This window comes from Nannospalax galili, unplaced genomic scaffold (genome assembly GCF_000622305.1).
Source record: "Nannospalax galili isolate Female #2095 unplaced genomic scaffold, S.galili_v1.0 scaffold1274, whole genome shotgun sequence".
Classification (NCBI taxonomy): domain Eukaryota; kingdom Metazoa; phylum Chordata; class Mammalia; order Rodentia; family Spalacidae; genus Nannospalax; species Nannospalax galili.
Window position 1 is genome coordinate 230340 of NW_008334662.1, and position 12890 is coordinate 243229.

Below are 12890 nucleotides of genomic sequence, written 5' to 3' on the forward strand. Positions count from 1 at the left end.
AAACCCAGAGCTTTATATCTACTAGGAAGAAAATACTATATGCTTCAGTGATTTCGGAATAATACTGTTGTCTCTTTGCCTTGAGGGGAGGGGTGGCTAGTGGGGCTGGAGGTGTTCCTCCAGGTCGTTCCCTGATCTCTGTTTTGAGTGATTTCAGACATTTAATTTATACTGTATTTTGCTTTATTTATTTATTATTTATTTATTATTATTATTATTATTTTTTTTGGTCTTTTTGAAGCAGGGTCTCCCTGTAGCCCCAGCTGTCCTGGAACTCACTATGTAGACCAGGCTGGCCTTGAACTCACAGAGATCCGCCTGCCTCTGCCTCCCAAGTGCTGGGACTACAGGCGTGTGCTACCACACCCAACTTGCATTAGTTATTTTAAGCTATCTTTTTAATGAAGCTGTTCTTTGCAACTGTGGTTATTGAATTAGACCTGAGCATAGACTTCCCATTGATTTGTCATTCAGATGAGAAGTCTTGGCTTCTAGGTTTCCCTCTATCTGGGAATAACCTCTAATATTTACCACATACAGTAGTATAGGAATAGACTTCCAAATTTAGATTTTTAGGGGTCTCAAAAAGACCAAAAAAAAAAAAACCTAAACTGATGCTGGACATGGTGGTGCACACCTTTAATCCCAGCACTTGGGAGGCAGAGGCAGGTGGATCTCTGTGAGTTCAAGGCCAGCCTGATCTACATAGTAAGTTCCAGGCCAGCTGGAGCTACAGGAAGACCCTGAGACCAAAAAAAACTAAACTGGAGGGGCTGGAGAGATGACTCAGCTGTTAAGAGCCCTGGCTGCTTTTGCAGAGGACCTGGGTTTGATTCCCAGCACCCACAGAGTGCCTTCCGTAACTCCAGTTCCAGGGGACTCCGATGTCCTCTTCTGACCTCCTCGGACATTGCAGGACATGGGTGCACTTAAATTCATGCAGGCAATACACTCATACACATAAAATAAAAATAAGTAAAACATTAAAAAAGAACTAATCTGCACTTGGGAGGCAGAGGCAGGCGGATCTCTGAGAGTTCAAGGCCAGCATGGTCTACTTAGTGAATTCCAGGCCAGCTGGGGCTACAGAGAGACCCTGTCTCATAAAGACCCCCCCCCCCCAAAAAAAAACCCCAAAACCAACCAAACCAAAAAAGACTAATCTGGAACAAGAACAGGGAAAAGCTGCTTGGTTGGGTTATATATAGCCTTACTTTTTTTTTTTTGGTAGGGTTTTGTTGTGTAACCCACCTAGCCACAAACTTGAGACCTTCCTGCCTCTACGTCCCAAGTGCTAGGATTACAGATGTACTCTACATGTCTAGCTTTTGTGTTTCTTATAACAGTGAAAAATCAGTGACCTAAAGAGTAAGCTTGGTGTGGTGGGTCATGCTTGAAATCCCAGCACCCAGGAAGTGGAGGCAGGAGGATCAGGAATACAGCTATGTGAGACCTTGCTTCATGTCTTTAATGCCAGCACTCAGGAGGCAGAGGCAGGAGAACCTCTGTGAGTTCAAGGCCAGCCTGGTCTCCACAATGAGTTCAGGCCAGCTGGGGCTACAGGGAGACCCTGTCTCAAAAGACAGACAGACAGACAGACAGACAGACACACACACACACACACACACACACACATGAAGTAAAACACCCTTGTTTAGTCTTTTTGAACTCTTTGCATTTTTAGTTTAAATGTTCATTTTAATTTCTTGCTGGGTCATTTACATTTGCTACACAGTTAAATTTATGTAATAAAAGTTGCCTGTAGATGGAAATTTTTTAAAAAAATATTTTATTTATTATTTTTATGTGTATGAGTGTATTGCCTGCATGTATGTAAGTGCACCTGAGGCATTGCACGACAAGGAGGTCAGAAGAGGGTTTCGGATTCCCTTCGAACTGGAGTTAAGGATGGTTCTTAGTCTCCATGTGGGTGCTGGGAATCGAATCCGGGTCCTCTGCAAGAGCAGTCAGTGTTCTTAACCGCTGAGCCATCTCTCTAGCCCCGGAAAAAATTTTCCCTTCATGAAATAACCTTGGAATTTTAATCAATTCCATCTCTACACATGATGGAAATTTATTTCACCATAAGTTTGACTGAATTGAATTTCAGAGCAGAATTAGCTCCTTCTCTGCTGAGAGAAAGAGAGCTGTGAACAAATCTTTTAATGGAGTAGTAGTGGAGAATATGTGTAATATGAAAGTTATTCTCATCTGTTTCCTTGTATTTTAGAGACATTGGAAAGGTATTGGTGGAAGCCTTCTCTACCCAGCCTAGAACACAGGAAGGCATGTTTTTGATTCTGTATGGACAAGCTGAGCAATTGTGGGAATGTGTTTAGCTCCTGTTGTTGGGTAATCTTCTAGAGAGGTGTGCCATTCTCTAGGCTGCTCCTGATTCTTCAGTCTTGAGGTTCTTTGTCCTAGCTCTGTGCGAGGCTCCTAACTCCTCATACTTCATTGTTTTCTTAGGAAGAAAATTAAAGGGCAGAGGGACAAGCAGATTGCCATCAGTTGACTTTTAACCTTGGAGGGCTTCCAAGCAGTTTCTAAGTGTCCAGTTGTCCTTAAGTAAGGATTATGTTCTAATAGTCTGGGCTCAGTAAGCTGACTGAGCTTCTGGTTTGCTTTGAGTGTGAAGCTGTTGGCTCATATAGGCTCCTTTGTTGTTGGTGTATTGGCTGGAGGGGGATACTTTTTGATTTGGAGGATGGCCCCTAAAGCCTCAAAATTTTTTTTTGACATCTTGGACAATTTTTGCTTTATTATTTAAGCCAAATTTAATAAAGTGCACAATTTATATAGCTAGTGGGGAAAGTTAGAAACAATAAAGCCCTCAGATTTTATCTGCTGCACTTCTCTCTGCTCTAGCCACCCTAGACTTTCACTGCTTCTCTAATATACCAGACACATTCCCAGTCAGTAACTTGGTTTTGGAGGGTTTAAAAAAAAAATTTGTGGGGCTGGAGAGATGGCTCAGTGGTTAAGAACACTGGCGGTTCTTGCAGAAGACCCAGGTTCAAATCCCAGCACCCACATGGGAGCTAACAACTGTCAGAAACTCCAGTTCCCGAGGATCTGACAGCCTCTTCTGTCCTCCACAGGCATTGCACGACACGGGTCCACTTACCTACATGCAGGAAATACACACATGCACATAAAATAATTTAAAATTTTTTTTATGTGTATGACCACGCATGTATGTATGTGTACTGTGTACATGCTTGGTGCCTGTTGGGGCTAGAAGAGGGTGATGGATCCCCTGGAACTGGACTTCTGGATGGCTGGTAGCTGCCATGCAGTTGCTGGAAACCAAACCCAGGTCCTCTGTGAGACCAGCCAGTACTCTTAACCACTGAGCCATCTCTCCAGCCTCTCACCTTTTTTTTGAGCAATGTTCCCTCAGGTGACATACTCAGCTCATGAAGAAACTTCTTTGGGGAGCTATTTATCTGCATGGCCCCCTTGCTTGCAGATCTGTCTGAAAAAACATTCCACTTTACCTGTAAGAGTCTGTAGCTTTCATCAGTAACTGAAATACTGAAATTACATATTTGTTCCCTTGTTTGTATCTTCCACTGAAATGTAAGCTCTAACATTGTAGAGTCTCACCTGTTCAAATTCTAGAACAGGGCTTACCAACCTTGGCATTACTGACCCTGGCCTCTGGGAGACCATCCTGCGCAGCACACAGATGTTTAGTGGCATCTGTGTATCTAGCAGATACCAGTGACACCGCCTATTCCAGCACTGATCATCCAAACACTCCTTAGACATTGCCAGATGTCTCGTGGGGGACAAACATCACTGCTGGCTGAGAATTACTTTCATAGAGCAATGCTATAGCATTTAGTGGGTACGTAAGAAGTATTGTGAATGAATTGTACTTTCATAGAGCAATGCTATAGCATTTAGTGGGTACGTAAGAAGTATTGTGAATGAATTGTACTTTCATAGAGCAATGCTATAGCATTTAGTGGGTACGTAAGAAGTATTGTGAATGAATTGTACTTTCATAGAGCAATGCTATAGCATTTAGTGGGTACGTAAGAAGTATTGTGAATGAATTGAGGGGTAGGACTCAGTGGGATGATGGATGCATGAATGAATTCAAGTTAAAAGCATTGTGTGTGTGTGTGTGTTTTGTTTTGTTTTGTTTTTTTAATTTTTAGACAGGGTCTCTCTGTAGCTCCAGTTGGCCTGGAACTTGCTATGTAGTTCAGACTGGCCTCAATCTCACAGAAATCCACCTGCCTCTGCCTCCCAAGCACTAGGATTAAAGGCATGTGCCACCATGCCTGGTGTAAGTTAAAAGTTTTTGAAACCATAAATAAAAATAGTGTGCATAAGGCTTCCTCTCCCTCTCTCAGCTAGGGGTCCCTGTTTGTTCTTCTGTCTTTGGTATTGGATGGCTTTTTACCCTTCATTCAGATTTGCTTATTCTTTTAGTTACTGCTGCTCCATTTTTCTCTGCAGTGCTTCATAGAAGGAATTTGGGAATTCTTCCTCTGTTTCTATCTTTTTTTTTTTTTTTTTTCCTTTTGAGACAGGGTCTTCCTATAGCCCCAGCTGTCCTGGAACTCACTATGTAGACCAGACTGGCCTTGAACTCACAGAGATCCGCCTGCCTCTGCCTCCTGAGTGCTGGGATTAAAGGCGTGTGCCACCACTCCCGGCCAAACTGAGATTTTTAAAAAAATATTTATTATTTTGGGGGCTGGAGAGATGGCTCAGCAGTTAAGAGCACTGACTGCTCTTGCAGAGGACCGGAGTTTGATTCCTAGCGCCCACATGGCGGCTATGAGCCGTCCTTAACTCCAATTCCAGGGGAATCCAAAGCCCCCTTCTGACCTCTGCAGCATTGCATGACACGGGTGCATTCACATACATGCAGGCAATACACTAATATACAAAAATAATAAATAAAATATTTTTAAAAATACTATTTTTATTTTATGTGTATGTGTGTATTACCTGCATGTAGGTAAGTGCACCCATGTTGTACAATGCCCGAGGAGGACAGAAGAGGCTGTCAGATCCCCTGGAACTGGAGTTATGAACAGTTATTAGCTGCCATGTGGGTGCGGGGATTTGAACTCAGGTCTTCTGCAAGAACAGCCAGTGTTCTTAGCTGCTGAGCCATCTCTCCAGCCCTGAGATTGGTTTTTATAGTCTTAAAATGTTGTAAAAAAAATCAAGAGAATGAAGCCAGGTGTAGTGGTGCACACCTTTAATCCCAGCACTCAGGAGGCAGAGGTGGGCAGATCTCTGAAAGACCGAAAAAAGGAAAAGAAATCAAGAGAATGACAAGACAGACCCCAGTCTGGAAGAAAATGTTTGTCAGAGGCATATCTGATAAAGGACTGTTACCCAAAATACAAAAAGCTCTTAAACCCAACAAAAGCAAAATAAAATGTCTTAATGAAAATACATGATCAGTAGGATTAAGGTTATATATAGGTAGAACACAAGCTAAGCATACATTCAAGCCCCAGCACCACCCCCAAAAGTCAAAAGATATAAATAGATACCTCACTGGAAAGATATACAAGTGGCAAGTAAGCTTATGAAAACATGTTCAACATGTCATCAGGGGATTGAAAATTAAAGTGAGATAATATTACATGCTTACTAGAGTGGCCCAAATTCAAAACACCAACAACACCAAATGCCAGCAAGGATTGGAGCAACAGGAATTCTTCATTAGTAGTACAAATACAAAAATGGTCCAGCTGCTTGGCCTGGTGGTGCATGCCTTTAATACCAGATTTCTCTGAGATCGAGGTCGCCCTGGTCTACGTAGTGAGCTCCACACCAGCTGAGGCTTCAGGGAGACCCTGACTTAGCAAACAGACAAACTGAAAACACCCAACAGTAACAACAACAAAAATGGTACAGCCACTTTGGAAGGAGTTTGGTAGTATCAGACAGAATCAAACATACTCTTGGCATATGATCCAACAGTCACATTGTAAGGTGATGTGCATACGTGAAGATAGAGGTATATGGAAAATCTCTGTACTTTTTGCTCAGTTTTGCTGTGTGCTTAAAACTCAATTTTATTTTCTAAAAATTGGGCTGGGGTATAGCTCAGTGGTAGAACCCATCTAGCATGCATGAGGCCCTAGGTTTGATTCCTAGTATCACAAAAACAGTAATTTATGAAAAGAGAAGTTGGCCTTTTACAGAGAATATGAACTGTCTAGGAGATGAAGTACTTGGTCTCTATAGCCCATTCAGGCTAAGACCCCTAGACACACTGTCTCCAGTCATAAAGCTGTCCTTTTGAATTTCTGTCTTGTTTACAGGTATATGAATGACCTAAAGCTTCAAATAAAGACGGAGACAGAGCAGTGCCAGCTGGGAGCAGGCAAGGATGCCAATTCCTCCTCCCCCTCCACCCCCACCTGGTCCTCCTCCACCTCCTGCTTTTAATCAGGTAGGTAATCTTCCACTAGGCTATCTCAGAATCTTTAAGTACATTGCTAGCCCACTTTGCTGTTTTGTTCTTTTTTTTAACCCTTTTGCTTAAAACTTGTGGGTTTTCCTATCCATACCACTCCTACTCTTTCCTATTTTATCTTTTTCTTATTTTTATTCTTCCTTTTATGTGTATGAGTGTTTCGCCTGTATGCATGTGTGCACCATGCATGTGCACAAAATAAATTGGAGAGTGACTGAGGAAGACACATGATGCCAACCTCTACATGAAAGGGTGTCGTCGTCATCGTCCCCCCCCACCCTGCACCAAACAGAGTTTTGAGCTTATATGTAGTATGAGAACCCTGGCTGCCCTTTGCTCCCCACAATTAGGTAGAGGCTAAGGACAGAACTCTGGGAAAGGATATGAGAAAGATAAAGAACCTAAAGAGAAGCATGGAGTTGAAAGAGGCAGTCAGATGAACAGAAAAAGCAGGGGACTATGAGGCAATCAGACTAGCATTTAAGAATTGGCTTAGTGTAGGTGGTTGAGTGGATACAGGCTCTTGTCATATAAGCCTCGTGATCTGAGTTCAATCTCTGGAACTCAGGGTAAAAGGAGAGAGAGCCAACTCCCAAAATTTGTCTTCTGACTTCCACACTTGTGCCATGGCTAGCAAGACACACACACACACACACACACACACACACACACACACACACACACTAAAACTTAAATGTAAAAAAAGAAAAAAAATTGTCATAGTATTTACTAATCATGTGCCCTTTAACATTCTTGAACTTTTATTCCCTCATCTTTGGGATGGGATTAAGGTTTACTTTAGAATATTATGTAGAAGATAAAATCATAGGGAGGTCATGTTGGGTAAGATACTTGAGTCAGAGTTGAGGCATGAATCCTTCCTTTATTATTTACCAGTTGCATGACCTTAGGAAGCTATTCAGCTTCTGGTCCACACTTTCCAAATTTGGATAATGATAATGATACCTATCTATTGGAATATTGAAATATTTCAAGTTTTAAATGAGGTAATGTAAGTGGTTTACTTAGGACAATGCCTAAGCCATAGTGGGGGCTCTGTAAAAGCTTGCCTTGGGGGCTGGAGAGATGGCTCAGCAGTTAAGAGCACTGGCTGCCCTTGCAGGGACCCCAGTTTGGTTCCCAGCACCCACATAGCAGCTAACGGCCATCAGAAACTCAGTTCCAGGACATCTGACATCCTCTTCTGACCTTCACAGGCATTGTGCACATGGTTGTACTTACATACTAGTAGTCGAAACACTCACACACATATAATAAATAATGGCTGGAGAGTTGGCTCAGCTGTTAAGAGCACTGACTGTTCTTGCAGAAGACCCAGGTTCAGGTCCCAGTACCCACATGGTGGCTAACAACCATCCTTAACTCCAGTTCCAGGGTATCTGATGCCCTCTTCTGACGCCTGTGGGGATTGCATGACACAGGTGTACTTACATATATGCAGGCAAAACACTCATCCACATAAAATAAAAATAATAGTTAAAAAATAAAAATTAAAAATAAATAAGTAAGTAAGTAAAAGCTTGCCTTGGGGGTGATATGTTAATGTGCCCAAGACACAAAGCCTGGCACATAGACATTCACAGTCCATGTCAACCTCTTGCAGAAGATTGTGAATAGGAAGAAGGTCCATATCCTTCACAGAAGGAAGAGGAGAAAAGATTGAGAAGAGTATGGTGCACATTGATACTGCTTCTTGGCTCATATATCTTAGTATGTTACACAGGCATCTTGTGGAGTCCAGTTTGGCTTAAGACATTTTTCCTAAGCTTGTGGTAAGGGGAATTATTTAGGGTAAACCTACATACTTCCTTCTTTCTCCAGGCAAACACAGAACAGCCCAAACTAAGTAGAGATGAGCAACGGAATCGAGGTGCCCTCTTACAAGACATTTGCAAAGGGACCAAACTGAAGAAGGTGACCAACATTAATGATCGGAGTGCTCCTGTCATCGAGAGTGAGTCCAAGCTTTTTTCCTAACAAAGCACCAGGATCCCAGGATTAGAAGACTTAGCTGAGCTGTCATATTTATTGTAGTCTTCTTGAATGGGAAAATGGGATATCTTATAGAAATCTCTTCTTAACCCTTGGGGTTAAAATTCCTACTCCCTAACTGGTGCTTGTTGGGGCATATCCTTGGCTTTTCTCAGGAGACCACCACATTACTGGAAGTTTCTTGGCTGAAACCATGGATGACTGTAATTTATACAAGTCCATTCCTATAGGCTTCTGGAGAATTTCTTCACACTTGATCCCCCTAGAGCCACTAGCCTTATGGAGAGGAGAGCCTGGAGAAGTCTGTTGAATGTCCTTTATTCCAATTGTTCTCCTTCATCTGGATAAAGCTTGTTCTTCCTTCCTTTTGTCTTTTAAAAAAAAAAAAAAAAAAACATTGACATGAAGCTGTGCAGCTTGAGGCCTAGTTTGTTTCTTTGCTTTTCTCTCTCTCTCTCTCTCTCTCTCTCTCTCTCTCTCTCTCTCTCTCTAGCACAAAGGCAAAAGCGGGATTGGTATTTTGCAAATTAAAGCCTACATAGAGGACTAGTTTCTTCTCAGGATTGTTGTGGTTACCAGCCCAGAGCATATGAAATGACAATCCTTATGGTATGCTTTCCAGAGCCCAAAGGAAGCAGTGGTGGTTATGGCTCTGCAGCTGCTGCTTTGCAACCCAAGGGAGGTCTCTTTCAGGGAGGAGTGCCGAAGCTCCGCCCTGTGGGAGCCAAGGATGCTTCAGGTAATAAGAAGTCATTTCTTAGGGAATTTCCTAGCACATGCATTTCTGACTTGTCTCACGTAGGCTGTCTTGGGTTGAGACTGTGGTTGAGGGAGGGAAGAAGGAAAAATGAGAGCCGATAGTTACTCAAGAGTAAAGCAAGGCTGATGGATTAAATCAAAATGTATTTAACTTATGTGAAGAATTTGTGAGCTGGTATGTGGTGGCACACAACTGCAATCCTATTTGGGAGACTAAGGCAGGAGAATCACAAGTTTGAGACCAGCATGAACTGTACTAGTGAGATTTTAAGGGACCATAGCTCAGTGAGCAGAGTGCTTGCCTACCTTGTATGAAGCCCTGAGTTCAGTCTTCAGCACTATATTAACTACACGTGGAGGCAGGAGAATCTTAGACATTCAAGGTCATCCTTGGCTACAGAGTGAGTTTGAGGCCAGTCTGGGCTACGTAGTGAGTTGTAGCCTGACCAGGGCTACATTATAAGACCCTATCTCAGAAGAAATAGGCCAGGTGTGGTGGTTCAGGCTTTTAATCCTAGCACTTGGGAGGCAGAGGCAAGCAGATCTCTGAGATAGAGACCAGCTTGGTCTATATAGCAAGTTCTAGGCCAGTTGGGGCTACAGGGAGACTCTGTCTCAAAAAACAAAAAGCAGAATTAAAGTAAAATTAATTAATTAAATTAAAATGTATTCAGCTTATATCAGCAATGTTTATTAATGGGCCGTGAACCTGAAACCAGTTTAAAACTCAGAACTAGGGCTATTGATATAACGCAGTGGTAAAGCAAGTGCTTTGTATACGTGAGGCTCTGAATTTGATCTCAGGACCACGGGAAAGCAAATCTAAGAACTATGCTGGTACTTTCTCAGCTGTTGTGCAGGCTGTACTAAGGAGGCTGGGTCAGCTGAGGATACTGACCAGCACATATTAACTCTGCTAATAGTGTTGTCTGCTCTGTTTGTAGAGAACCTAGCCGGTAAGCCATCCCTACAAGTCCCCAGTTCTCGAGCTGCTGCTCCAAGGCCTCCAGTGTCTACAGCCAGTGGGCGTCCTCAAGACGATACAGACAGCAGCCGAGCCTCTCTCCCAGAACTACCCCGGATGCAGAGACCCTCTTTACCGGACCTCTCTCGGCCCAATACCACTAGCAGTACAGGCATGAAGCACAGCTCCTCTGCTCCTCCCCCACCACCTCCGGGCCGGCGTGCCAATGCACCCAGTACACCTCTGCCTATGCACAGCAGCAAAGCCCAGGCCTACAACAGAGAGAAACCTTTGCCACCAACGCCTGGACAAAGGCTCCACCCTGGTCGGGAAGGACCCCCTGCACCACCCCCTGTCAAACCACCTCCTTCCCCTGTGAATATCAGAACAGGACCAAGTGGCCATTCTCTGGCTCCTCCTCCACCTCCTTACCGCCAACCTCCTGGGGTCCCCAATGGACCCTCCAGCCCCACTAATGAGTCAGCTCCTGAGCTGCCACAGAGACACAATTCTTTGCATAGGAAGACACCAGGGCCTGTCAGAGGCCTTGCACCTCCTCCACCCACCTCAGCTTCCCCCTCTTTGTTGAGTAACAGGCCACCTCCCCCAGCCCGAGACCCTCCTAGTAGAGGAGCAGGTAAGTGCTTGGATACTTTTTTCCCTATCATGACTTTATCTTTTTATTCTTTTCCCCCAAAGTGTCTCTTCTGTGACTAGAAAGAATCAGAATTCATGTATTCATTCACCTGGTTCATTGGGTGCATTTTTATGTGTTGACTATTGTTAGGGAAAGGATAACTTGGTGTGAACAAACATTCTAGTAAATATATACACACATGGCATATAGTAAGTATACTTTAGGGAAACACAAAACCGGGGAAGAGGAAGCTATATTAGGGTTGGAGTGATAGTATTTTGAGTGGGAGAGGAAAGGTCTTGCCTACTTGGTAACAGTGTGACAAAGATTGGAAGAAAAGCCCAGTTATCTTGAGAGAACAGCTGTAGCAACCAGTGGGAACAACAAAGGTCCAAGTAGGGCTATTCATGACACATGGGAGGGGAGTTCCTAGTGACAGGACTAGAATGAGTGAGAGGAAGGTGGCAGGGGTGGAAGTGAGAGAACTGGAGCTCACTGAGAGGGTGTGTAGGAGTTATGAGGTACTCTGAGATAAGACACCACGGAGTGGGGGTGTGAACAGAGGAGTAATAGAAGCCGGTCTTAGTTACCTTATGTAAATCACTTTACCTAGTACTTGTAAAATTTCACAAGACCACTAGCCTTTGTGCTGAAACTAGACTGCAGGAGAATAAAGGTAGCCAAAGGAGACCACCACAAGTCTTTTGCAATAAATTGAGTAAAGTTGGGTAAGACTACAACAAATTTAGGGGACAATTGCTGTTAAATTTTGAACATGTTAAGTTTGAGATACCTATGAAATAGCTAAGGAGAGATGGTGAGTGATTGGCTATTAAAACTGAAATTTAAGCCAGGCGTGGTGGCGCACGCCTGTAGTCCCAGCATTCGGGAGGCAGAGGCAGGCGGATCTCTGAGTTCAGGGCCAGCCTGGTCTCCATAGTGAGTTCCAGGACAGCTGGGGCTACAGGGAGACCCTGTCTCAAAAAGACCAAAATAAATAAATAAATAAAGGAATGAATGAATGAATAAATAAATGTAATTTTAAACAGTTTTTTTGGGGGGATCTTATTTTGAGACAGGGTCTCCTTATAGCCCCAGCTGTCCTGGAACTCACTATGGAGACCAGACTGGCCTTGAACTCACAGGGCTCTGCCTGCCTCTGCCTCCCAAGTGCTGGAACTAAAGGCATGCGCCACCACAACCTGGCTAATTTTTTAAAGTTTTTTTTTTTTTAATTTTTACAACATGCTTGATGAAGTCACCTAGGGAGGTGGTATAGCTAGGAAGATGAAGAGAATCCATCAGAGGAAACAAATGAACAACCAAGGGAGTGATGGAAAGCTCCAAGGTCAAGGTCAAGCACTGTATCCAGTGCTACAGAAAGGTCAAGCAAGTCAGACACTGAGAAGTGACACTGGTCTGAGCATCAAGTGACCCTTCAGAGTAACATCTGTGGAAAAATAGGTGAAGGAAGAAGCAAAAATTCGGGTGGGTTCAAGAATGTAGGAATGGGTCTCAGCTATTTGGGAGGCTGAGGCAGAGGCTGACTTGAGCTCATAAGTTTGAGGCCAGCTTAGGTAACATAGTACGACCTTGTCTGATCAAAAGAAAAAAAAATTAAGAAAATAGTATAGAAACCTTGGTAAAGACCTGGTTGAGTTGTCTGTCTAAATAAAGAAAATGGTTGCTGGAGGAAGATGGGAGATTGGGTTTTTTTTCATGCCAAGATGAGTGACCAGTTTGTTGATGGAATAAGTAACATGAAACTGGGGCTGGAGAGATGGCTCAGGGGTTAAGAACACTGGCTAGTCTTTCAGAAGACCCGGGTTCGAATCCCAGCACCCACATGGCGGCTAACAACTGTCTGTAACTTCATTTCCAGGGGATCCAACAGCCTCTTCTGTCCTCCTCGGGCATTGCATGACACGGGTGCACTTACCTGCATGCAGGCAATACATGCATACACATAAAATAAAAATAAAGTATTAAAAAAAAAATAACATGAAGCCGGGTGTGGTGGCACACGCCTTTAATCCCAGCACTGGGGAGACAGAGGC

The 12890-nt window shown here is 43.5% G+C and overlaps 1 protein-coding gene across 3 annotated transcripts in view; it reads left to right on the forward strand.

Moving 5' to 3' along the window:
• Wipf2 (WAS/WASL interacting protein family member 2) overlaps positions 1-12890 on the forward strand; it is a 38922-nt gene that overhangs the window by 15598 nt on the left and 10434 nt on the right. For all 3 annotated transcript variants that reach the window (XM_008829434.3, XM_008829433.3, XM_008829435.3), the window contains exons 2-5: positions 6306-6436; positions 8303-8435; positions 9096-9212; positions 10177-10833. In XM_008829434.3, coding sequence (XP_008827656.1) covers positions 6374-6436; positions 8303-8435; positions 9096-9212; positions 10177-10833 — 970 coding nt within the window. In that variant the 5' untranslated portion in view covers positions 6306-6373. The remainder of the gene's footprint in view (positions 1-6305; positions 6437-8302; positions 8436-9095; positions 9213-10176; positions 10834-12890) is intronic.